Below are 22,565 nucleotides of genomic sequence, written 5' to 3'. Positions count from 1 at the left end.
CAAGTTGTGCTGATGCTCCCCCTAAGGAAGAACACATCTTGCAGCACAATCCATTGAAGGCTTTCACATTTTACATTCCATTTTGATTAAAGGAAGCAACTGAAGAAGAATGTATTACACAGCACAGCAGCAGCCACTGTTTGGCCAGGAGAAATCTGCTGTCTGAACTCAGGGTCCACTTTAGTCTAAAGGTTTTTAACTCTGCAATTTCTTACCAGTCCAATGCTATTTACACAATTCTTCAAATCTGCACAATGAATAATTTTGCCTCTCTTCCCACAACACTGTAACATGAAAAGATAGTAAATTGTTGTAACTGTGAGTTTGCAAATTTTACCTAAATAATTCAACTTCGCTGTCTCCAAAAGGACTGCAGTCTTCTGGTCCAAACATACTGAGATAAGCAGCTTTCATGTAAATGTAAGTAGCCTGCAAATGCAATGAAGAATATCTATACAGAAAAATGAATTTACAGCATCACCTCTATTCATATAAAGCACAAAACAGCAAAATAAATGAAAGAAGTTTCTGCTTTTGCTCACAGTCTTACAAAATTTTAAGGAAGAGATAAGTATTTTAGAACGTGAGTATAGAATATTGTTTTTAAATCATGTATATGTTTGCTTAGTATGTATCAGCTGATGGTTTGTGTCCAAATTCTGAGAACAAATCTCACACTTGAATAAATTTTTAATACTCTCAAGAACACATGCTAGAAAACCAAAGATTAAAAAAAAGATAAAAACCCCTAATATTATACAGTCTCTGTGTCCCATCACAACTTGGTAACATATCCCAAATAGTAGGTTCTAGAAAACAGTCACTCCCTGGAGCTCAGGAGAGCAGACTTTGGCCTCTTCAGAGATATGTGTGGTAGAGTGCCATGAGATAAAGCCCTGGAGGGAAGAGGGGCCATGAAATCTGGTTAATATTCAAGGATCACCTCCCCCAAGCCCAGGAGCAATGAATCCCAAAAAAAGAGGAAGTCAGGCAAAAACTCTTGGAGGCCCACGTGGGTGAAAAAGGATCTCCTGGACAAACTCAAGACACAAAAAGGAAACCTACAGAGGATGAAGGGAAGAACAGGTAGCCTGGGAAAAATACAGAGAAGTTGTCTGAACAGCCAGGGATCAGGTTAGGAAAACTAAAGCCCTGATGTGTGGCCAGGGATGGAAAGAGCAACAAGGACAGACTCCATAGGTATGTTGGTGATAAAAGGAAGACTAGAGAAAATGTGGGCCCCCTCTGGAAGAAAACAGGAGACAACCAGGATCTGGAGAAGGCTGAGGAGCTCAGACCTTTTTCCTCAGTCTTCAGTATCAAATGCCCCAGGCTCCCTGCCCAAGTCACAGAAAGCAAAGGCAGAGAATGTGAGAAGAACTGCCCATGGCAGAAGTTTGGGTTCAAGACCATCTAATGAACCTGAAGGTGCACAAATTCATGGATCCCAAGGGAACTGGCAAATGTCATTGCTAAGCCACTGCCCATCATATCTGTGAAATCAAGCCAGTCCAGGAAAACTGCCACTAACTGGAATAGGAGAAACATAACCCCCATTTTTAAAAAGGCAAAAAGGGAAGAGAAAGGGAGGAAAGCTACCAGGGTTCTGGACTGAAGAGCTTCTCCCTTCCAGATGCACAGGGACAGGCGCCACTTCTAATTGTATTTATTACCCTGGAGGCATCACCATGGCTAACCTCACTCATCAGAGAAGAGCTTTTATCCACAGCATAATGAAAGAAATGGCAACTTGCATAGTTGCATCAAATTGCAACATCTGATGACACAACCAGTCAATGCACAGCATCTTTAACAAGCTGCTCTTCATCTACCAGTCGGGCCCACAAGATTTCTGCTTGCCCACCTCCTCTTCAGATTTGACTGTTTGCAATTCACATCACTCTGTAGCAGTCACAGGAGGCCAGGTTTTTTACTTTACAGTCTGCACCTTCAAAGCTATAAAAAGTCAACTAATTTTTCTAAAGTTAATAGATATTACAGAGCCTCATGCCCTGCTGAACTTACCTTTGACCAAGTGTTTTCCTTGCTCAGCAGGTCTGCGTAGAAAAAAGCCATTTTCCACTGGCGCTTGTAGGTGAAGCACCACATCAGCTCCCAGTAGCACATGTGATGAAACTGCTTCCAGTACTGCTGAGCTTCACAGCATTCCTCGTACCTATTGACTGCCTGCACACAGAGATTTCCAAACACTGCCTCAGTCAGGTGTAAATGCACAGACAGAGGAGCTGTAACACTCACTGGGGCTCCAGGATCTGCCTGCATGGCTCCTGCAGCTTCCAAATTACTGACAGCCAATAAATTTTGTTTCCCAAAATCACATCTGTTGGCTTCACACAAGAGGTTCTTGGCTACACAGTTATGCTGGTGTTAGCAAGTTTACCCTGCCACAGAGCTCCCCATTCCTGAAAGTTATGCTTCTAAGCATACTCAAAATGAATGTTTTTATCTCAGGAAATTAGGAAACTGAAGGCAGAGGACAGATGTTCAGCTGACATTTATTGCTGCACTTCAATGGATTTCAAGGGAGCTACCTGCCCTGCACACCAGCTGATACCCTGTCTCAGAGTATTTTGGACATGCATTCTTCATCCTAATAATTTTTTCTAGTCTTTTATGACTCTCTGTTCACACTGAAGGCACAGGATTACCACTGGGTCTCATTAAAGACACAATCTGCTGCACGATGGGAAAGACAATGATAAAACTGTGTCATTATTCCTGGTGGACTGGATTATCACTAGAAATTGAGAGGGCTAGCAAAATTAAGTGAAGAAACAAGTTAGTAAAAATAGTTTACAAAATTCTTATTTGTGATTCAATAAACTATGAATTACATATAGGCCAAAGCCAGAGAAAGCATTAGCCAGATAGGAAATAACACTCCTGGAGGAATTTTTCCAAAGCTTTTGAAACTTATTTTCTCAAGAACAAAATGATTACTTACCGCATCAATATTACCCTTTAGTGTTTCTATCCTGCCTGCAAAAAACAGGAATATGGCACCCTGTAATAAATAATAATAAAAATACAAGTATTCTATAACAGTTTTCAATCTGACCATACAGTCTAGATCTTTGATTTTTGGCACAAAAACATTAAATGATCACACCAAATAAATTATGATTCATTTTACCTTTGGGTAGCGTGCCAAGTAAGGCTTAAGTAGTTTTTCTGCCTCCTCAACATTTCCTTTTCCTGTCCCTAGAATGTGTAAAAATGCAAGTGATATAAAAATAGTTAGAAAACAAAACAAAACAAAAAAATGAACAGGAACACAAGGTACTGATTTTCCATCCTCAATTAGCCAACATGTTGGTTCCTCTCTCCGCTAAGTAAGACACAAATACAGGTTGGTGCCACACTAAGGCAGCAGCAGGAAGCCCTGAAAACATTGTGCTTCCTGACTTGAAAACTCAGGCACAGATAAACATATTTTGTAGAATGATTAAGCAGGACAACACAGAAGTACACATTAGTGGGAAGCTGTCACCTCCCAAAGAAAATCCAATGTCAACAAAGCAATTATCACTTACAGCCATTATTTTAACCTCCCCAGTAATGCATCTGGCTAAAACAGATTTAGTTGTCACAAGTTTCTTGGCCATCCCCAGTATCTCCCTTCTCAAGAGTCAAACAAACTTCCATCTTGAAAATTAAAACATGCTCTTCAGTTATGATCATTACTGTAAAAAGGACCCACAAATGAGCCACATTTAACCTGATTCCAAATAAACAATTCACCAACAAACAGGTGATGGAATCATCTTTTTCCCCTTTGAGTCCCACAAGAACTAATCAAATCCAAGAGTTATTATAAACCATCTTACCTAACACAAAGGTCATGAAAGTATGATAGCAAAGCAACAGCATGGTACACAGCACCGACCTAAAGCTGTACGATGATGCTCCTTCTTGAAGCTGCAGCAGACCATGTTCCTGTGCAAACAGAGGGAGGGGGACAAGGTGTTGGAAAAGAATCAGGGCTGTCTTTGGCTGGCTTAACATCTGCAGGGTCAGCTACAGATGGCTCACTCACCAAATTCCCCAAAAGGCACTGACAAATTCCTCAAAAGGCATTGATTGTGTACACAGCAATTGAAGATAAAACCACACCTATTCATTTATCTAATAGTTTTTCATGGAGTTACTGCTTAGCCTGGAAAACACCTGGTGACAGAGCAGCAACTTGGGTTGTATTACATAGTTAACATCAGAAAACACGAGACAACCTATCACTGTGATCCAAGTGCTGCTAAACAGTATTCCAGAAACAAAACACAGGGTTCTGAAAAGCAAGACAAAATCCACACATCACCATTGTACAGCGTATTCTTGTTTGCTGTGGTTCACTGCACAGAAGAGTTAAAGGTATCAAGAAAATAAAGTCTGCAACAAGCAGAACAAAAGATGTAAGGGTAAAAAGACATTTTCAAGTACGCCAAGAACAAAAGGAGCTTTGCAATGATGTTGGCCCACTAGTACCAGTGGAAAAATATGATGAAAAGAAGAGTATTTCTGTTCCCTTTGGGAAGAACTGAAGCAATCAAGTGTAACACTGTGTTCGTAGTCAATGACAGCATGATGGATAACCAACTTTAGGGATTCAAGTTCCTGAGGCAAGAGCATTTATCAGCCCATTCTAGGACTAATTCCATGGTATCAGCTGCAAGAATATAAATATGCAAATGTATCAAACAAGAGATCTGCCTACTTGTAAATATGCACAATAAGGCATCACTGTGTGCTGGGACAAAATCTGTTTAAAAGTTACTCCATCACTGCACTGGAAGGTCACTGGAACATGATGTGTGTGACTCCAAGGACACATTTTCAAACCAGCTCCACTATAAATAGGAACCCTGAGGGATGTCTACCAGAGGCACCAGGAAAGGCATCGGGGAGAGCCCTCAGAGCACGATCCCAGCACAGATTTACATCTCCTGTGTGTCCTTGAGGGAGGGGTGTGACACCACCACACCTTTATTGCTTACTGTGTAAACACTGAAGCCTGTAATCATATTCTCATTTTCTTCAGACATCTATTTTGGCACTTAATGGTGCAGTTAATTGTCTTCACATAAATACAGGGGGGTTGTGATTTTGTTTCTTTTTGGTTTTATTTTTAAAACTCAATGTATTTCATTAATTACTGCTACAAGGATAAATATTACTGATATTTGCAGATCAATTATTATAACATCTAGTTGGGACAAAATAAAGAAAAGACTGACTTGCATGTCACTACAGAAGAAATTAAAATATAGTAAAATCATTACAGAAAATCAGTGACTTAATGGAAACCAAGTACTTAGCAAAATAAAACCAGCTTAATTTTCTGCTGAGACAAAAAGTTTGACTGATACAAATAATTAACAAAATATGATATATTCAGCTTCTTCAAACTACCTAGATGAAACCCACAAATATTTCTATTTTAAAAAAGTAGCACTTCAAGGTAGCAGTCAAACAAAACATTCTGTGGAATGAATTTTGGCAAAAAAAAATCCAAAGTTTATTTCCAAAGTACATTTTTTTGCCATGAAAAATCTTCAGGCTTGATATTTCACTGAGCCTTTACTGACATTAGGCCATCCAGCATTTGGTATCTTCCATATTATATAAAAATAAATATAAAATTAATGTGGATAGCACTAAGAATGATTCAAACAGACTCTGTCATATAAAATAATGTAACATTTGTCAAGTTGATCTCAATTATGATTTAGTCTCAAAAGCATATCTGAGTACAGCCAAACCCAAAGTTATAATCTGTATGGACAAGGAATGAACCCACACCCATCTTACACAGGACTGCATCCTGGATGGCAGTAACTGGATTAAGAATATTGCCCATTCATCAAAAGAGGACTGCAAATCTGACACCCTTAATTCTAAATTCTTGAACTGAGTAGTTACACAGGCATGAGAAGCTCACTGAGCAAGTTAGTTCACTCTGTGGAATGTCCATAAGCCTATCTAGTCCAGCAGAGGTATTAAATGCTGTTTACTTTTTACTCTGCCACCTGAATATCCCAAACTTTCTGTCTTAAAGTAATAACAATCAGTAGAAGATACAGACTAAATAAAAGAAATCTAGAGGTAGTAGTTGTTATTAGTATTATAATGTTTGTAGAATACACTGCACCAAAGCTGCTTCTCCTCAAAAAACCTCTTGCAAACTGCTTCTCTTACAATGGGATACCCAGAAAACAGCAATATGAAGGGTGCCACTGGGAATCATGTTTTACATCCCACACTTCCTAGCTGGCCTCCCAAGGCTCCCTCTGTGCCTGGCTGAGGCAGAGGTGCTCCTCCAAGGAACAGTTTGGCACAGCAGCCTGGATCAGGCACATGAATCACCTTTTCAAGCACCACCCTTTCTCAGCTGGGAGCCTACAGGGATTAGCCAACAATCCTCATCAGCCAAGGGAGTGCCAGGAGCTGGGCAATGTAAGGCTCTCCTGGATCAGACAGAGGATCTGGGAACCAAACCACAAGCAGCTACTTGAGCCTAAGGAGTAACTCTGCAAACACTGCACTCACTTAGGGACTGGCACCAGTGAGTACATTATAGTTAATTGCCAAGACACACCTTCTAACCATAAATGACCCATAACTATCTCCCACACCTATGTCTCAACCGATAGAAGCAATCCCAGAACACCAGGAATGAGCCTCCAAACAAAGTCTGTTAGAGGGCACTTTGCGACAGTATAAAGCAGATGTCAAGGCAGTAAGTGTTTATAATTTTTCCAGAAAGACATTTTTGTAATTTTCCTAATTGACACTAACACATTTCAGTTTTATTTTCACACAAAACATTACCTACTCTGAAGGATATAAGCTAGAGCACAGAGCAGACGTGATCCAGTGTGGTAACTCAGCATTCTGTGCAAGTTCCTCATGACGTCCCACAATCTAATTCCCAAGACTGTCACTACATTATATCATATCAGTATCTCATTGATTCAATTCTTGTCCCAAGACATCCAATGCTCTGTCATTCAGAACTCCCCACGTGAGCACTAGAGATTCCCAGAGCAGCTGCAGGATGAACAAGGACAATGCTCAAAATCATTATCAGACAACACTGAGAGTGGTTCATATTTATTTCAGCTGTTACTCACTAAAATCCATTGACTTTCCTGAAGCAAAAGTTCTTGGATGTTATTTTTAAATCATTCTTTTAATTAGGGATCTTGACAATGAAAGCAAAGCAAGGTCATTGTTCGTGTCCCATGGCCTGATCACATTGCTGCAGGTTTAGCAAGGAGGATGGATACTAATAACAGCTTTACAAAGACTAAGCTGATAGACAGGGCATTTGGACATATCCCATTAAATAATATAAAATTTAAGCTTCATTTAAAATTTGAAGAGACCAAAATGCAATTCAAAAGAGATACTTAGCGAGAAACTGGAATTCAATTTATTAGAAATTGACACATCAAGAATATTCTTCAGCTTTGGGAAAAACGTCCTCCCACATTAAAAAAAAAAAAAAAAAAAAAAAAGAAAAAGTATAATTTGAAAGAAATTGGTTCTATCTGACAGTTTTCCTGCCTTCTTGTGAAATCACACTGTCATCTGACCCCCTGGCAAATTGCAGTTAACATATGGTAGGCTCATGTCAAACTGTTCTACAGTTTAGCAGCACAGCATTTGTAATCACCAATAAAGTAAGAACAAGAGTAAATATTAGCCTGAGAGCTGGCAGAGGAGCCAGTGAAGAGGGTTCAGACTTCCAGGGAGACACTGCAAGGAGTCTCCTGCTCTCACATCACAGGTTAGTCATGTTTAAACACTCAAGTGCAGATGGGACACACACTCCACCTACTGCCCAGTGAGGTGGCTGTGCTCCCAGCACAGGGTGCCTGACACACCTCCGCCCACAAAGCACTTCTCTCAGAACTGGGCAAAACTGCACTGAACTTCACTGCCCAAATGTGGGACCTGTGCTACTAAACACAAAGAAGCCCATCATTTGACTGATGATTCAAGGGAAAGGAGCTTAAAGAGCGCGAAGGGCACAGCTGGCACATCTTGGACTGGAAGGGAACAAACCTGGCTTCAGGCTATTTTTTATATTTTCTTGATCTTATCTCACGTACTATTTTGAGACTCCAGACTGCTGTTAAGTCGATCATGATGTTCACAGTGCCTGCAAATGGCTTAGGAAGTACTGGAGCTTTGGTCGTGTCCTCATTTGCTGTTCCCCATGAGACAACTCAGAGACAAGGAGAGTCCCCAGGGGCAAACCTGCTGGCTTTGAGGCAGGTTGGTATCATGGAGGATCACACAATGCAAATTTATATCCACTTTTAATAAACACATGGCCCACACCAAAATCAAGCTGTCCTGCAGTGCACTACAGCTCTCCCAGGTAATCTGCAAACAGCTCAAAGCACTAACCATGGCTCTGCTGCACAATCTAACACTCAGAGTAAGCATTTAAAGGAAAAAGACTGCAGCATCAAACACAGGTGTATGAAAAACTCCTGGACAAGTGCAGCACAGATGAACAAACTTTCTTCTCCTTCTATGTCACTGTTTCTTTCACCCTCTAGACTCCTGTCTACTGTCTTGTTGCAAACTTTGGAAAACCATCACTGGAAAGGACTGCACAAGCAATTGCAATTTTGTTTTTGCTTTTAGGCACCTGACTCACAAATGCTAAATGTGGAAAGACTTTTTTAGAATATTAAAATAAACGGCCATCAATGAACTTTGATCAACATGTTTAAAATACTCCTTTGTATGGTGTGCAAACAACAGGGTTTTGCTCAAATTTATGGTAATCTAGATCATGCTTCAGTGAGTTATTAAGGAACTGTAATAGAAGCTGACTCATGAACACAAATATCAGCCCACTCACAGCCGTGCAAGAAATCCCAGGGCCAAATAAAAACTCCACTGGAGGGACAATTTCCATCTGCAGGAGTAAGATGAATGTTCACCAAAGTATTCTCAGAACTCTGCTGGTATGTGAATTGCCTTTACATTTCTAAGGAAATATTTTGCTTTAAATGCTCTATTTCTGAAACTGACAGGTAGAACTACTTGATTTTTGCTTTTACTGCTGTGAAATAGCTCCTGGTCAGCTCCTGGAAATTTCTAAATTATAATCTATGCTCTGTTCCTTGCTTTTGAATAAGACATTTTATTTTCAGATAGAAGATCCTTCCTGTAAACCAATAAAATGGTGATAACAGTCATTCACCTGCCATGTAAGGTTTCAACTCTGATAGAAAAGGTACTTTTCTCCTTAAAACTTGTTTTGTAAATAGAAAGTATTATAAAAGTGGTAAAACTTAACTTGTTCTCATGGCTTTTCTAGCGCTTGCATCAGACACTTACCTTACCCAGCATTTATGAAAAATGTGACTAGGGGTTTAGGCTAAAGGGATCATGTTCTGCATCGCATTTTCTTAACCCAGGAGCCCTGCTTTGAGCAAATCTCATGTTCTGCTGGTAGAGAGACAAGGGCGGGTACAAGGTAGCAAGGCCAAGATCCTCCCACCACTAGAGCATTCTTTTGAAACAACAGATCCACAAAGCAGTAGCACAGCTCTTTGTCATCATCATGTGAGTTTTCTGCTGCTCCCTTACTGAACTTCTTTCCTTAAACATTTTGGTCAAACAACATAGGTCAGACTGGTTACTCTACAGGCAGAAAAGCACTTACTCCTTAGGCAGGAGAATTTAGGTGCCACATTCAAATTTCCAGTTGCTATTAAAGCAGAAATGAAATTGAATTTTTTTCCCCATCATGCAAGAACCTGTCAGGAACATTCAGACCCCATAATGACAGTAACTACCAAGGAAGCTATATAAATACATTAAAGGTTAGGAATACACTTTTGGCTACAGATTTCTGAGCACAAGCTTACATCAGAATTCCAGTAACTAAAAACCTAAATATGGTGACATCCCTGTATTAGTAATTTCCTTTACTATATTTCACAACTGTTTCAACACTGAACAGTGGTATGAAAACCTTTGAAGTGCAATAGCTCAGACAAAAATAAAAAGCAAAACTGAGCTGGACGAAAGCATCAGTGCCACATGTGTGATACCAGAAGGTTACAGCTAATGTGAGAAAGAAGACAGAAACTCCTGTCTCTGATTTTTAATTTAAGAGTGAGGGGAATGTACCAATAATATTTATTTCACATTTACCTTATTCCCAGAAAATCCAACAAACTCCAGTAATCTCAGAATCCGTGCAGGAAACATGGACAATGTCTACAGAGAAAAAAAAGATGTAAGACTTATGCAGACTTTCTACTTTGCAGCTACCAATTGCCTCCTACAATTTTCCAAGCACAAGACATAATTAACAAAATTACTAAAATCATCTCTATATGACAATTTTCAGGGTAAATGTATATACACCTGCAATATTTCACATACAATTTAAACAGAATAATATTGGCACCTTGTGTCTCCAGGATGCTCTACACAGAAATAGGTTTACACAGCACATGCTTAGTAAATCCAGTACTTCTTGGAAGTTTCAGAAATGCTGGGTTTGTACTACTCAGCCCATATTTGTTCTTTGTGCAGTAAATCTAATATTTGGGCATGTGCCAGACTCACACAAAGCAACGTAGGCAAGAGGAAGCTCCAGGCACTTTCTGCAGCCCATGCCCTGAACAACCCCATCATCCCTCACCATCTCTGGGTCAGCCTCCCTAGGAACAATCCTGCACCATTTGCTCACCTGCTTTTTGGCCAGAACACAAGAAACAACAGCCAACAGTGGCTGGAGCAGCACCCCAAACTTCATTCATGTACCCCACCCCTTCCAAGTGTTCTGCTAACAGCCTAGATCCTGGTAGTTTTCCAAGTGTCAGGTAAAGAGTAAGTGGAATTCAATAGGCACAGGCAACTCCTGGGCAGGGCTTCTCCTGGCCCTCACAGCACACTGCAAGCAGCAATCTCTTTATTTCTGAAGTGTTATTATCTGATGTTCCCAGACCAGACACTGGGACTCTGCACTGTCAGAGCACACACTTAATTTTAACCACATGATCAGTGGAACTTCTCAGGAATTCAAGTTAGGGTCATTTCCAGGAGGCAGCAGGACACCAGCTCAGGATAAGAGTGTTGGTACATACCAGGTTAAATGCTCCAACTCCAAGTTTTACACCTCCCTCAAAATGGAGATGGTTCTCTCCTTTGACATAATGTGGGGACTGTATGAGACTGTCCAACTCCCTGGAAATGCACAAGATTCCATTACAGTGTCAGTAAATAATATGATTAATTATAATTCAGTAAGAAAGCAACCCCATTACCTTGAACTACAGAGTAGTTCAAAAAAGGCCAATTTGTCATCTCACTCAAGTGAACATCATCTACATTTTGTTGGATTTATTAACAAATCATTTCTGTCACATTACCATGGAATCCTGGAGAGGATTCCTGTCAAACAGACATAGTCAATATTCAACCACATTTCAGCCTGAAAATATTTCAAGGATGGCTGTTGAGAGCATCACCAAACTCTGCTACTGCAAAAAGAGATGATGGGGCAGTGCATGAGACTTAAATTTAAATTAGCAAATTTGACTTGAGTTTCACTAATCCCTGGATTGAGTGCACGTTCAAAAGAATATTTTGTTTTGTATAGGAAAAGACAACTGTAATAAATATTCTAAAATGGGCAGATGTATCAGAAATTACTTTCACTCATTTTTCCAACTTTTAAAGGTCTCAGCTTTGTAGTGTCCTTTATTTCCCACGCAATCCAGCTCAGTTTGAAATCAGTTTGCCTCCAAGTTTTCTACAGCTATATGGTTTTTACATTACTGTCTTAGTTTATTTTGTTAATTATTAGGAGAGGAAAAGCATTTTTTTAATAGAAGCGTGTATTTGTGTTCAGGCTGTCACGTTTTTATTGATTGTTTGCCAACAGACTCAGCAGTATTTCCTGTAATACAGTCTTATGGACCTGAAATTAGAGTCACCTTCAATCCACACAAACATGGACATTGTCATCTCTCTCCCTTCCAGTGGACTTCTGGAGAACCTGGACTTGATGCTGTTTTGTGTCTGCTGGACACAAGACATTTTGTGCCCACTCTGAATCAAAAATTTTAATTCTAAAGTAAATAAAATATAATGCATATTTAGCCTTCACTTTTTACAGTGCTTCAGTTACTGGTATTAAATGCCCCAAAAAGCTGCAGCTGGAACTATAAGGAAATGTCATTTCATTATGCCTAATGTCTGCAGTGCCTGCAAATTGTGCAGACACAATGAACAGTACATCATTTACAACAGTTATTTTTTGACATAATTTCAAGAATATAGTACTTGAAGTAGGCAAACCTTAGGAGTTAACAGAGGTAGAGTTCACTGTTCTCTACAATCCAAGTCAACCATAATGTTAATGTCCTTTGTTATGCAAAAGAAGAATCTTTATAGGCTGAGAAAATCTGGAGACATGAGGCTCATAATAAAGACTGAATAAATACAACAGTAATGAATTTGTGAATTGGATCATTTCACCAGCAGCACTTTTTACTGATAGAGTGCACTTAAAGACATCATCACTCTGACTCACCTGTAGGTTTGGTAACTGTTTCGGACTTTGATGCCTCCTTTTATGAAGCTGACCATATTCTCATCCTGTTGGAATGGAAACATATTAGCAGTATGAATTTGTAAGCATTATAAAGGGCTTTTGTCTTCTTAAGATGAAAACACACCTGGAAGATAACCAGCATGACACAGACAATATAAGCCTCTAAGACATAATACATGGATTTCGGATTTCCCTCATATATTAAAACATTTTTTACTCTGTTTAGACACAGGCATTTTATTTTACTGCTTTCTGTGATCACTTTAGCCATTACCATCTTTGAACCATCTGAATTTGCATTAATGAACACAGGGACTTAACTAATAGATGTCACCTAAGATATATGCATTTGTGGCTCTTTTTAAAAATGGCTTTCTCTCATTTGTCCATGAGTGTAGTTAAGATGTATCTGGTGCTGAGCCAGGAAATGTTCATAAGTAAACTGCCTGTCCTCAAGAGTCTGCAGAACACAGTTTCATATCCTAAGAGTGAAGCAGGGTCAGTAAAATTATGAATGAATATATATATGAAATCCATACTGGTAAGATGTTACATGATTAACTATAACAAACTGAGAAATTACAGCAAAGTATCTGGGGGACCATTAGTTAGAGGTTCTTCAGATTCATAACTTTTTTGAGGCACTTTCTTGCCTCACTTATATAATCTGTCTGGTTTGCTTTGATGTCTGCTTTTACTTTAAGACAGAGAGTCTACATGTATTTTAACAGAAGATACCGTCACAGAAATATCATAAAAGGGCATTGTGGAGACAATAAAATTGATTTGATTACCTCATTAGATGTACTAAGTACTGCATATTGAGGGGTGCAGCACACCCAGCAATGTGTAAAGGTTCAGTTATATTTTCCTTTGGAAACAAGGAGGAAGATGGTTTTAAAATGTTTACACTCAGAATGATACCAGCAACAGGGATAGCCAATGTGAGAAATTTTCAGTCCTTGAAAAATGCTGAGACTACATTTAGTGATTTCAACAGGATTTGGTAATTTTTACTAAGCATCAAAACTAACCCACTTCAGTAGCTGTTGGAACCAAGTGCCTCTGTTTAATTTTTCAAACTAGTTCATGTGTTCATGAAAAATTAAATGCAGAAGAGAACAGGAAGCAAAGAGACTTTCCAAAGGAGGACAAGAAATTGTTTTCATGCTCTTAAATCTCAGGTTTCTGTAATCATTTTCATAAACAGATATCTGTGAAAATAGTGCTTAAAACCAAGAGACACTGCTTTAAAATGCTCCTTTTCTATAGACATAACAGAGAGGTTCCCAAAAGTCCTCCTTCCATAGTTTCAGATCTCACCCAAACTGCCCCCAGTGCTACAGGCTACTCATCCCAAAGGAAAATGGAAACAGGTCACCATGACACCTTGGTCATTTCAAAGTTCATGATCAGCACTCTAGAAACTACTAGAAGCTCCTCTAATTATGGGTGTTGCTACGAAGCAATAGTTTCTAGCAGAGGGACTCAGCAGATGGCTGAAAAAGGTTACATGGTTCATAAACTGTCATAAGCAACATAAACCAGAGCCCACCTGGCAACTCCCAAACACTATAAAACCACCACCTGCATTCATTTCCTATCAGCACCTTGAGCCAAGAATCAGCAGCCTTTTTCTGACTGTGGCTTTTATTATCCCCTTGGTAGATGAAGAGGCCCACTTCCATACAGCAAGTACAGCCAAACCAAGAAGAAAAATCAGTTATTTCAAGTGTGAGTAACAATTTAAATTGCATGCTGGAGCCCTAATAAGTACTGCTAATGTTGCTCCATCAAACAAATGAAGCTTCATTAGGACAGACAGATAAAATCCAAAAAAGAGGGAGAGCTTCCCTTTGTTAAAGACAGACAGCACTGTTGAGGAGAAAGCATGTGTGGAGCCTAATAGCTATGCAGACCATAATTGATATTCAAGAACAATCCAGTGAGAAAGCAGCCTTGGGAAAGCAAACACCAGCCAGATTCAAACAATTGTCTTGCTTGTATTCCAGCACAGCTTCAATGATCATCTCATCTTTTATTTTTTTTCAAATCTGATATCCCAACACATCATTTGAAAATTGGTGCTTGCTGCACTTGCATTTTACACTTCCAAAAGGGAGCGGGGAAGTAGTGTGCTAAGTATTTTTTAATAATCATGAGGGAAAATTAACCATTCTAATATCTCATCAGATAGTCCAGATAAAATCCAGAGTTAATCCACATGAAAGACCCATTCAGTCAAATTATAGCCTTCTACCAGTCCATTTAGGAAAATAAACCTGTATGGTATTTTTCCCCCCAAGAGCCATGAAGGAATCCATACCTGGAGGAATGTGAGTGCTGCTCTCTGAAGTAAACATTCAGCATAACAAATTTCTGCATGGATTTCCTCTAACATCACAGAGAGAGAAGAAAACAAACCAATCAGTCAAAAAGTAATTAAAAAAACACTTAACCTATTAATGAAGGAATAAGATCACAGAATTCAAACTGAGAAAAACATTTTCCAAATTTCAGTTCTAGACTTACTGATGTAACTCCAAACTGAAATGACATGCAGTTAGAGAAACTGCAGGAATTTTTCTGGTGCTTTCCATAAATTCCTGGATTTAGAGCCTTTACAGGCATTTTGATACTTCTTTCTAGATATTTCATTACCCAGCAATTTTTGGGAGTGCTGAGTCAGAAAGCAACAAGACCAGTGATTTTGGATTGGTTACACAGCAATGGCCAAAACACTGACATTTGGTCCAGCAAATGCCAGATCAGAGATTTTGTCATTGAATTCACAATTTGCAAACACATATTGAGAGAACAATTCTACAGGATTCAAACTGCATACATAAAAAAAGGAAAATATTATGCATTTGGAAGATGTTACCTTCAGTGAAGTGTTCAAGGCTTTGCCTATGCACAAGGTTGTTGATAGAATCAGCTACAGTAGATTTCTTCCTAAATCTGAAAAAAGTCAGTTTGGTCATTCTGAAGAAGGAGCATCAACAACAGAGAGCTTTATCTTTCATGTGGCCACCCACACAGTCACTAACCTGCCCCCAGTGCTCACCAGCCCCTGTCATCTCACCACACACACAAATTTCAGCACAGTCCACAGAGAACTTTGCCAACGTGGTCCTCCTGGGATCTGTCTCTTACCCTTTGTGCACAGAAATCTGTCTTGATGAAGGTGAAGGATAAGGGGGTGTTTTGATTTATTTTGTGTGTGTATGGGTGACTGTGGGTGCAAAAGTAGGAGCACAGTTGACTCAGACAGACAACTGCAGTACAACCATCACCCATGGGAACATTCTGCAGTGTTTGAACACTGTAAACAACTTCCAGACACTGCAGAACTGGGACTACAGGTAGGACAAATTCTAACAGACAAGAAAAATCTTGTCTGTTAGATATTGCAGTAAACTGCAATATCTAAAAAAAGATATTGCAGTAAACTGAAGTTTTCAAGACTAGACTGCTGAACACCCTCATTTATGTGCTATGATCCTCCTCTAAGCAGGAGGCTGGACTAGATGATTTCCTGATGCCCCTTCCAACCTCAGTTTTCCTGTGATTTTTTGTAAGATTACATTTCCTTTTGTATCCAGTAACCTTTCAAAACTTTTCCAAGAAGGAACTATTTCCTGACTGGCTTGCTCCAGTCTTACCTTTGACAGGTGGCTTGAGCTTCCTTCATTGTGTTCCCTGCATTCAGTATGTCCTGAGGATCAAATGTCATCATAGCTTGCATCTCCAGTATGGTGGCATAAGTCAGGGCATGATACATGCTGTCTTTAGTTCTGCAAGAAAACACAAGGTGCAAAGCACAGCTGATTTGATTGTCTTACTGCTTTTAAAAAGCAAATACAAATCCAATTCTAGGAATGTATCGGCCTCATGGGAAGGTCTAAATGAACTAGAAATCGAACACAAAGGTCATGAAAAATAATCAAAAAAGTACCAGACTGAGATTTGCACAAGAAATCATGTCTACAGTTCTACATACTCTGCTAAAATGTATAAATTCTGAGCTGAGGAGAGAGATTAAACAAGCATAAAGCGCAGGAATTAACCACGTGGCTCATATTCAGAAACAATAGATTCATGGTGGGGTTTATTTTGGTGGGTTTTTTAAAATTATCTAATGAATGCTACAACATATGACACAAATCCAGCTGATATTCTTCTAATTTAAGACAGTTACTCAGTACAGGCTCAAGGAGATAAGTAACACAATACCAGAACCATGGCCAAAATAGAATCTCCTTGAAACAGATCTTCCTACCACAAGCATTAGAGTCTGTATCAAAAAAAATGCAGCTTTTTTCTCCTCTCCCCTTCTGCCAACCCTCCATCCACCCCAATCAATTCAATTTAAATATTATTCTGTAGGGTTTCAGACAGTGCCACTTTGGCAGAAAGTAAAAAACTTTGACATCAGTGCAAGGAAAACAATTAATTCCTATGTGCAGCCACTGCTGGCACCTTTCCTCTGACAGGAAAGGAGTTTATATATTGCAGACACTTACAGCATTCACCTGTGTCTGGTGTAATTCTCTGCAAGTCAATCAAAAATATCTTCAGGCACAGAGGTCTAATAAGGACAACTTGAGAAATATGTTGAAGGGCAAGCTCAGATAAATTCCTGACACAGAAACTCTATGCAGACTTTGCTAATCCACCCCTGACAAATAGCACGACTTAAGACAAATATTGTCAAGGAGCAACAATTGCTATTTCAATTGTTTACACTCTAGAACGAATCAGATAGCTCTATATGGCAGGGAATATTCAAAAATACTTGCAGTCAAACAAGGATATCCTTTCAAAATCTCCACCCTCAGCACACTTGTTCTCAATGTGTTTACTTCAGGTGCTTCTTCATTTTCTTTTTCTTTCAAGGGGCTCCTTCTGCTCTGCACAGCACTGGAGAGCTGTGCCCAGCTCTGGGCTCCTCAGTGCATGGACACACTCAAGAGCAGGGTGGTGAGGATGATTAAGGGACTGGAACATCTCTCCTATGAGGAATGGCCAAGAGAGCTGGGATTGTTCTGGCTGGAGAAGAAAAAGCTCAGGAGGTTCCTATAATACAAGCAGAGAGGACAGAGCCAGGCCCCTGGTGCCCAGGGACAATATCACAGGCAGTGGGCACAGCATGAAGCACAGGAGGCTCTGGCTGAACATCAGGAAACACTTTTTTTACCATCAGGGTGACCATGCAGTGGCACACATCATCCAGAAAAATTATAGAGTCTGTATCCTTGGAGACTTTCAAAATGGCCCTGCTTAAGTACATGACTTTTCTGAGGTGCCCTCCCATCTCATCTCTTATTCTGTAGGGTTTTTTTAAAAAGTAAAGACAGACTTTAAAGATTGAGATTGACACCTCAATCCATGTAATTTCTTACCCCAGAAATATACTTGGCACCCTACGTTTTGGTATCTGGACTGAACTGAAAGAAAACGTAATGGATAATTTCAGATCACCCTACATTACTCCATGATCTAATAATTCACTGTGGCCTTCCCAACCCTCACACTGACAACAAAGGGCTTCTTTTTCCAACACACAGGGCACAGAGCAGGATGGCTGAAGGAATTTGCAGTGCATATTTTTAAACTTCACTGCAGTCTGTGGTCTGTGGCTGTCCTTAATTCCTCCTTGCCCTCACCATCTAAACCAATCTAGCAGAAAAGCAATTTTGGGAAATATCCTGGTGCCACAAGTGCTATAACCCCCAGACTGTGCTACCATCTATCTCATTTGCAAGCTAAGAAGAACAGACAGAGAAGAGAGAAATTAGTTTAAAATCCAGTGGAGTTAGGACAGATCTTTCCTGGCCTTGTAGATCATGATTCATTCAGTAGACTGATAATGTAAAGTAGAAAAAAATGAACACACTAAAATGCCAGCCTGATGAAGTGTTCATTAGATTATTCATCAGCCTAACTGGGCACAGAAAAATACAGTTCATCTTGTATTTAATAAACAAAAATCTTTCCAGAGGCTCAAATGCAAAGCACAGGGAAGTGACTGAAATAGTACCCTTTCAAAATTACAGAAATTTGCTTTCTAAAGCAAAGCAGATAAATATTGAATTCACTGCACTAAAAGGAAAATTGGTACTTTTCACATACATGTGGTGAAGAGGGATTTCCCCCTCCAGTAATTTGTTTCTGAAACCAAACCACCCCTCCCTAATCAATGGTTTCATCTATTTTACTCCTAATATTTAAAGGAGATAATAATTAATGTCTATCATTAGTCAACTGGTATTTAGCAACATTTAAATTTGTTCTTTTTATTTCAGGGGTGGGGATGCTGGCAGAAACGCAATTTATCTATGCTATTTCTATTAACCATTCAATAAAGTTGCCAGCTACATCCTGGCATATTCCCAGGAGTTTTAAGGCCTGGGTTTCATATGGATGGATACAGAAAGAAACTTGCTATCTTTTTACTTTTCTTCTTTTGATTCCTGAGCAGCAATTTCCTCAGGACATTGTTGAAGTTAACAAGCCTGCATGACATGAATGCAACTAATATTATGATTAATGACTTATCCCAGTAGTTGGTATCACAAGACTGAATAAGAGGATTATAAGTAATATCTTTAGGCACTTATGGAGTTTTGCCACATGCCTCTTCTCCAACTATGGTGCAATCATTATCATCTTGCAGCACTGCCCTTTCTTGGAGCTGTTGGAGAACTTTTATTCCTGCTCAAAAACAACTGCTTAAGTGAGGACAGTCACAGCTTTCCAGCTGAAGTATGAAAATCAAAAAGCTTGGCTTGGTTTGACGTCAGAATTAACCCAGAGCTAGTAATCTTCTGTGAAAAATAGCACTCAAAATCTTTTCTGTAGATCCTTTAAGGTAATCCAGCAGACAGGACATGCATTACAGAGACCTCAGGTTCAAATCCATATGTTGATTTTGTATCAAGATGCTTCCAACACTTAAATCCAGCAGCAGAGAGTAAGAAAGACCCTTCACAGACCAGTCAAGAGTCTGATCATCCAGGACTCAAGAGTGAGAGATCAATGCCCAAATCAAACCTGCACCAGGAGAATGTGGTCAAAGGAGGCCTGAAGGCTTTCCTCATCTTTGATCCCAGGGTCCACTAAATACCCAAATAACCCACCAGACCTATAGCAGAGGCTTTTACAGAAATGCTCAGATTTTTGAACTGACATTTTCTGATAAAAACCCTTTTTCTGCAAGACTCCCCAGCAGGAATAAGTTAACAACCAACAACAATCTTTCCAGTCACCCCCCATCACAGCTCCCTTGCTGCTCCCAAAAGCCACCAGGATGGCCCAAGACAAAAAGCTGTGCTTCAACAAGGGAATCCCTAAGCCTTTTTAATCAAAGCCATTTTCCAAAATTCAGAATCTGCTAAATTCTTCCAGCAAAGAGGTGAAACCAACAATTTAGTTAGGTTTTGGTTGCAATTAATTTATTTACAAAGACTATCAAAGTTGTGTTCTTCCAGACCTCAAGTATAAAAAAATAAACTCCCTATAAACAACCTTGCTCTTGTTCATGACATTCCTTACAATAAATTGCTGACCCAAGCTTTGAGCAACATATTTATCCAAACACCATCTAGAGCTTCACTCCACCTGGGTGTGCTTCCCCCTATTCTTTCACCACTCTCTATCTGACAATCACACCTGATCTTTGGGAGATCATCTCCCAGGGAAATCTTTCAAAGCACAGTCATTCTAGAATTAATATCCTACCAAACAACACCAAGTGCTTTTTGGAGTCTGTTTTCAGGATAAAGTCAACTGCCTGGAACAAATAATTGTCTTATTATTGCTTTAATATTGCAAGCAGCAACACATGTGGTGCACCTCATCCAATAGTCCAGATAATTCTGACATGAATTTATCTTATGTACTATTCTCCCAATGGACCTGATATCAGCAATCTATCAGGTGATTATGTCATGTTTTCCTTCAGGATAATTATTAAAATATTAAGCATTTGTCTTGGGAAGGGATGGGGACATTCACCAGAATAAACCCTTAATTTATTATTGTCTGTTTGCAATTACACAAGGGCTAAAATCCAGTCAGCATTTAATTGATTTACTGCATGTCTCAGGGGTGAGAAGGAAGATGAGATTTTTTTTCTCTGCTCCAGTGATTGGACAGTTTCAGTGTTAACAGTTAACATATTACATATTGAAAATCACTGCTGTGCTTGGTGACTGAACTTTAGGAATTTCTTAAGAGTTTTTAGATGCAGTGTGAGTACTCTATAAAAAAGATAAATTCAATTAAACTTACTGCAGAAAGCACAAGATAATCAGAACCCACTATTGTACAACGATTGTTAATAATAATGAAAACTGACTCTAAAAGCTAAAAGGTAGTTCAGGAAACAAGGAAGGTTATGTAATGTGAGGAAAAAATACCAGATTTATTTTTTCTATGAAATGATATCTCTTCTTTATGATGGATTTGCTTTTCTAATAGGAAAAAAAGAGCTTTACCTCAATACAAGTCTAGACACCATCCTCAGATATTTATTTTTAAGCTGCTAGGAAAGATCTTCAGATTTTAAGCCTCACACATTGTGCCAAATGTGCTGTCAGTTTCACATGGTACAAATTAGTTGAAAATACACCTATTGTGGAAGCCAAATGTGAGTAATTTAGTGAATCTGCATTAATGTAATACAGAGCAGAGTATCTCCTACACCAGAAGCATTAAAGCTGCAAAAATCTAAGATATTAAATTCTTCACAAGCATGTAAAAACTGAAAAGTACTTCTCTAAACAGTGATGGTATGTTTATGGACTGTGAAAACTAATTTCAAATCTCAGCACACCAAAAGGGAACACTGAGGAGCTGATGGCTCTGAAAGAAATAACTCAGTACTACCACATGTGCCCACTCTACAACTCCTCTCATTCCTAAAGAGATGGAGTGTGTCCATAATGGATTTCATCTGTGGGGAAATTCAGCATCCTGCTCCTTCATTGCACTCACAAAGATCATAAGTCTCTATTTCCCTCACTGCCAAAGGCAACAGGAATCAGGGCTTTCTCATAACAACAGGCTAACATGAAAAATTAGTTTCAAAATGGTTTTGCAGTATGGAATAGAGTCAGGTACAAAAACAGAATATCAGCTCATGAAATATGTTCTGCAGAGCCCAACAAAGGCTGAATGAAAACCATATGCAAGAGAAGAAAAATGTATTTACAGGAAAAAAAAAACCCAACCCATAGCCTCACTAGCTTTTGCAGTGTTTTGGAAACCTGCTGCAATAAAATATCCCCTTATTTTATGCTAAGCACTGAGTGAGCCTTCCCAGACGGGCACAGAGGCTTTAATGAAAACACAGTTATTCTTCTTACCATTTTTATTATATCTTCTGATGATATATAAACACTAAACAACTTTGCTGTGAATAAACCCAGCATTATTAATACAGCTGATGCTACAATTTATCATTAATGTCTTTCCCAGAGTGTACTTACATGGCTAAGCTACAGATTCTGGCATCAAATATGAGGCTGATACCTCACAAAGGAGATATATAGTATTCATTGTAGTTACCCCTGATGCATATGAAATGCACACTATGAATTTTACTTGTTTCATATTCCAGTGTCCTAAAAGAAGTCATGATGCAATTTGCTGGTGGCTCAAAAATAAATGGAACAAATTGGGTGGGTGGGGGAGAAATTTAAATTAACTACAGACTTCAACAAGCCAAGAACATAGGTAACTTCAGGACAGGGTATGACAGATCACAGACATTGTAAAGACAAAACAATTTTTAGGAACTATTTCCTGACCTCACTGCTTGCATCTGGACCACTCATTACAAGTTGAGCTGCAACATAATTAGGAAACAGGGTGCATGACCATAACACTGAATTGCAAAATAAGTGATGAGAAAGTTTCTGTAAGTGGTTACAACAACAACAAAGAA

The 22,565-nt window shown here is 39.1% G+C and overlaps 1 protein-coding gene across 4 annotated transcripts in view; it reads right to left on the bottom strand.

Moving 5' to 3' along the window:
• Positions 1 to 22,565, bottom strand: part of TTC39A (tetratricopeptide repeat domain 39A) — a 45,035-nt gene that overhangs the window by 10,814 nt on the left and 11,656 nt on the right. For 3 of the 4 annotated variants that reach the window (XM_083867357.1, XM_083867356.1, XM_083867358.1), the window contains exons 3-13: positions 16,279 to 16,410; positions 15,498 to 15,574; positions 14,940 to 15,007; positions 12,593 to 12,657; positions 11,142 to 11,241; positions 10,201 to 10,266; positions 3,849 to 3,957; positions 3,155 to 3,222; positions 2,966 to 3,025; positions 2,026 to 2,187; positions 338 to 429 (exon numbers count right to left, since the gene is read on the bottom strand). In XM_083867357.1, coding sequence (XP_083723483.1) covers positions 338 to 429; positions 2,026 to 2,187; positions 2,966 to 3,025; positions 3,155 to 3,222; positions 3,849 to 3,957; positions 10,201 to 10,266; positions 11,142 to 11,241; positions 12,593 to 12,657; positions 14,940 to 15,007; positions 15,498 to 15,574; positions 16,279 to 16,410 — 999 coding nt within the window. Of the gene's footprint in view, positions 1 to 337; positions 430 to 2,025; positions 2,188 to 2,965; positions 3,026 to 3,154; positions 3,223 to 3,848; positions 3,958 to 10,200; positions 10,267 to 11,141; positions 11,242 to 12,592; positions 12,658 to 14,939; positions 15,008 to 15,497; positions 15,575 to 16,278; positions 16,411 to 21,114; positions 21,180 to 22,565 lie in introns of those variants that run through there. The other variant, XM_083867359.1, reaches the window with a different exon arrangement.

This window comes from Zosterops lateralis, assembly GCF_965231275.1.
Source record: "Zosterops lateralis genome assembly, chromosome: 9".
Taxonomy (NCBI): Eukaryota; Metazoa; Chordata; class Aves; order Passeriformes; family Zosteropidae; genus Zosterops; species Zosterops lateralis.
This window is presented reverse-complemented; position numbering and strand designations above follow the sequence as displayed.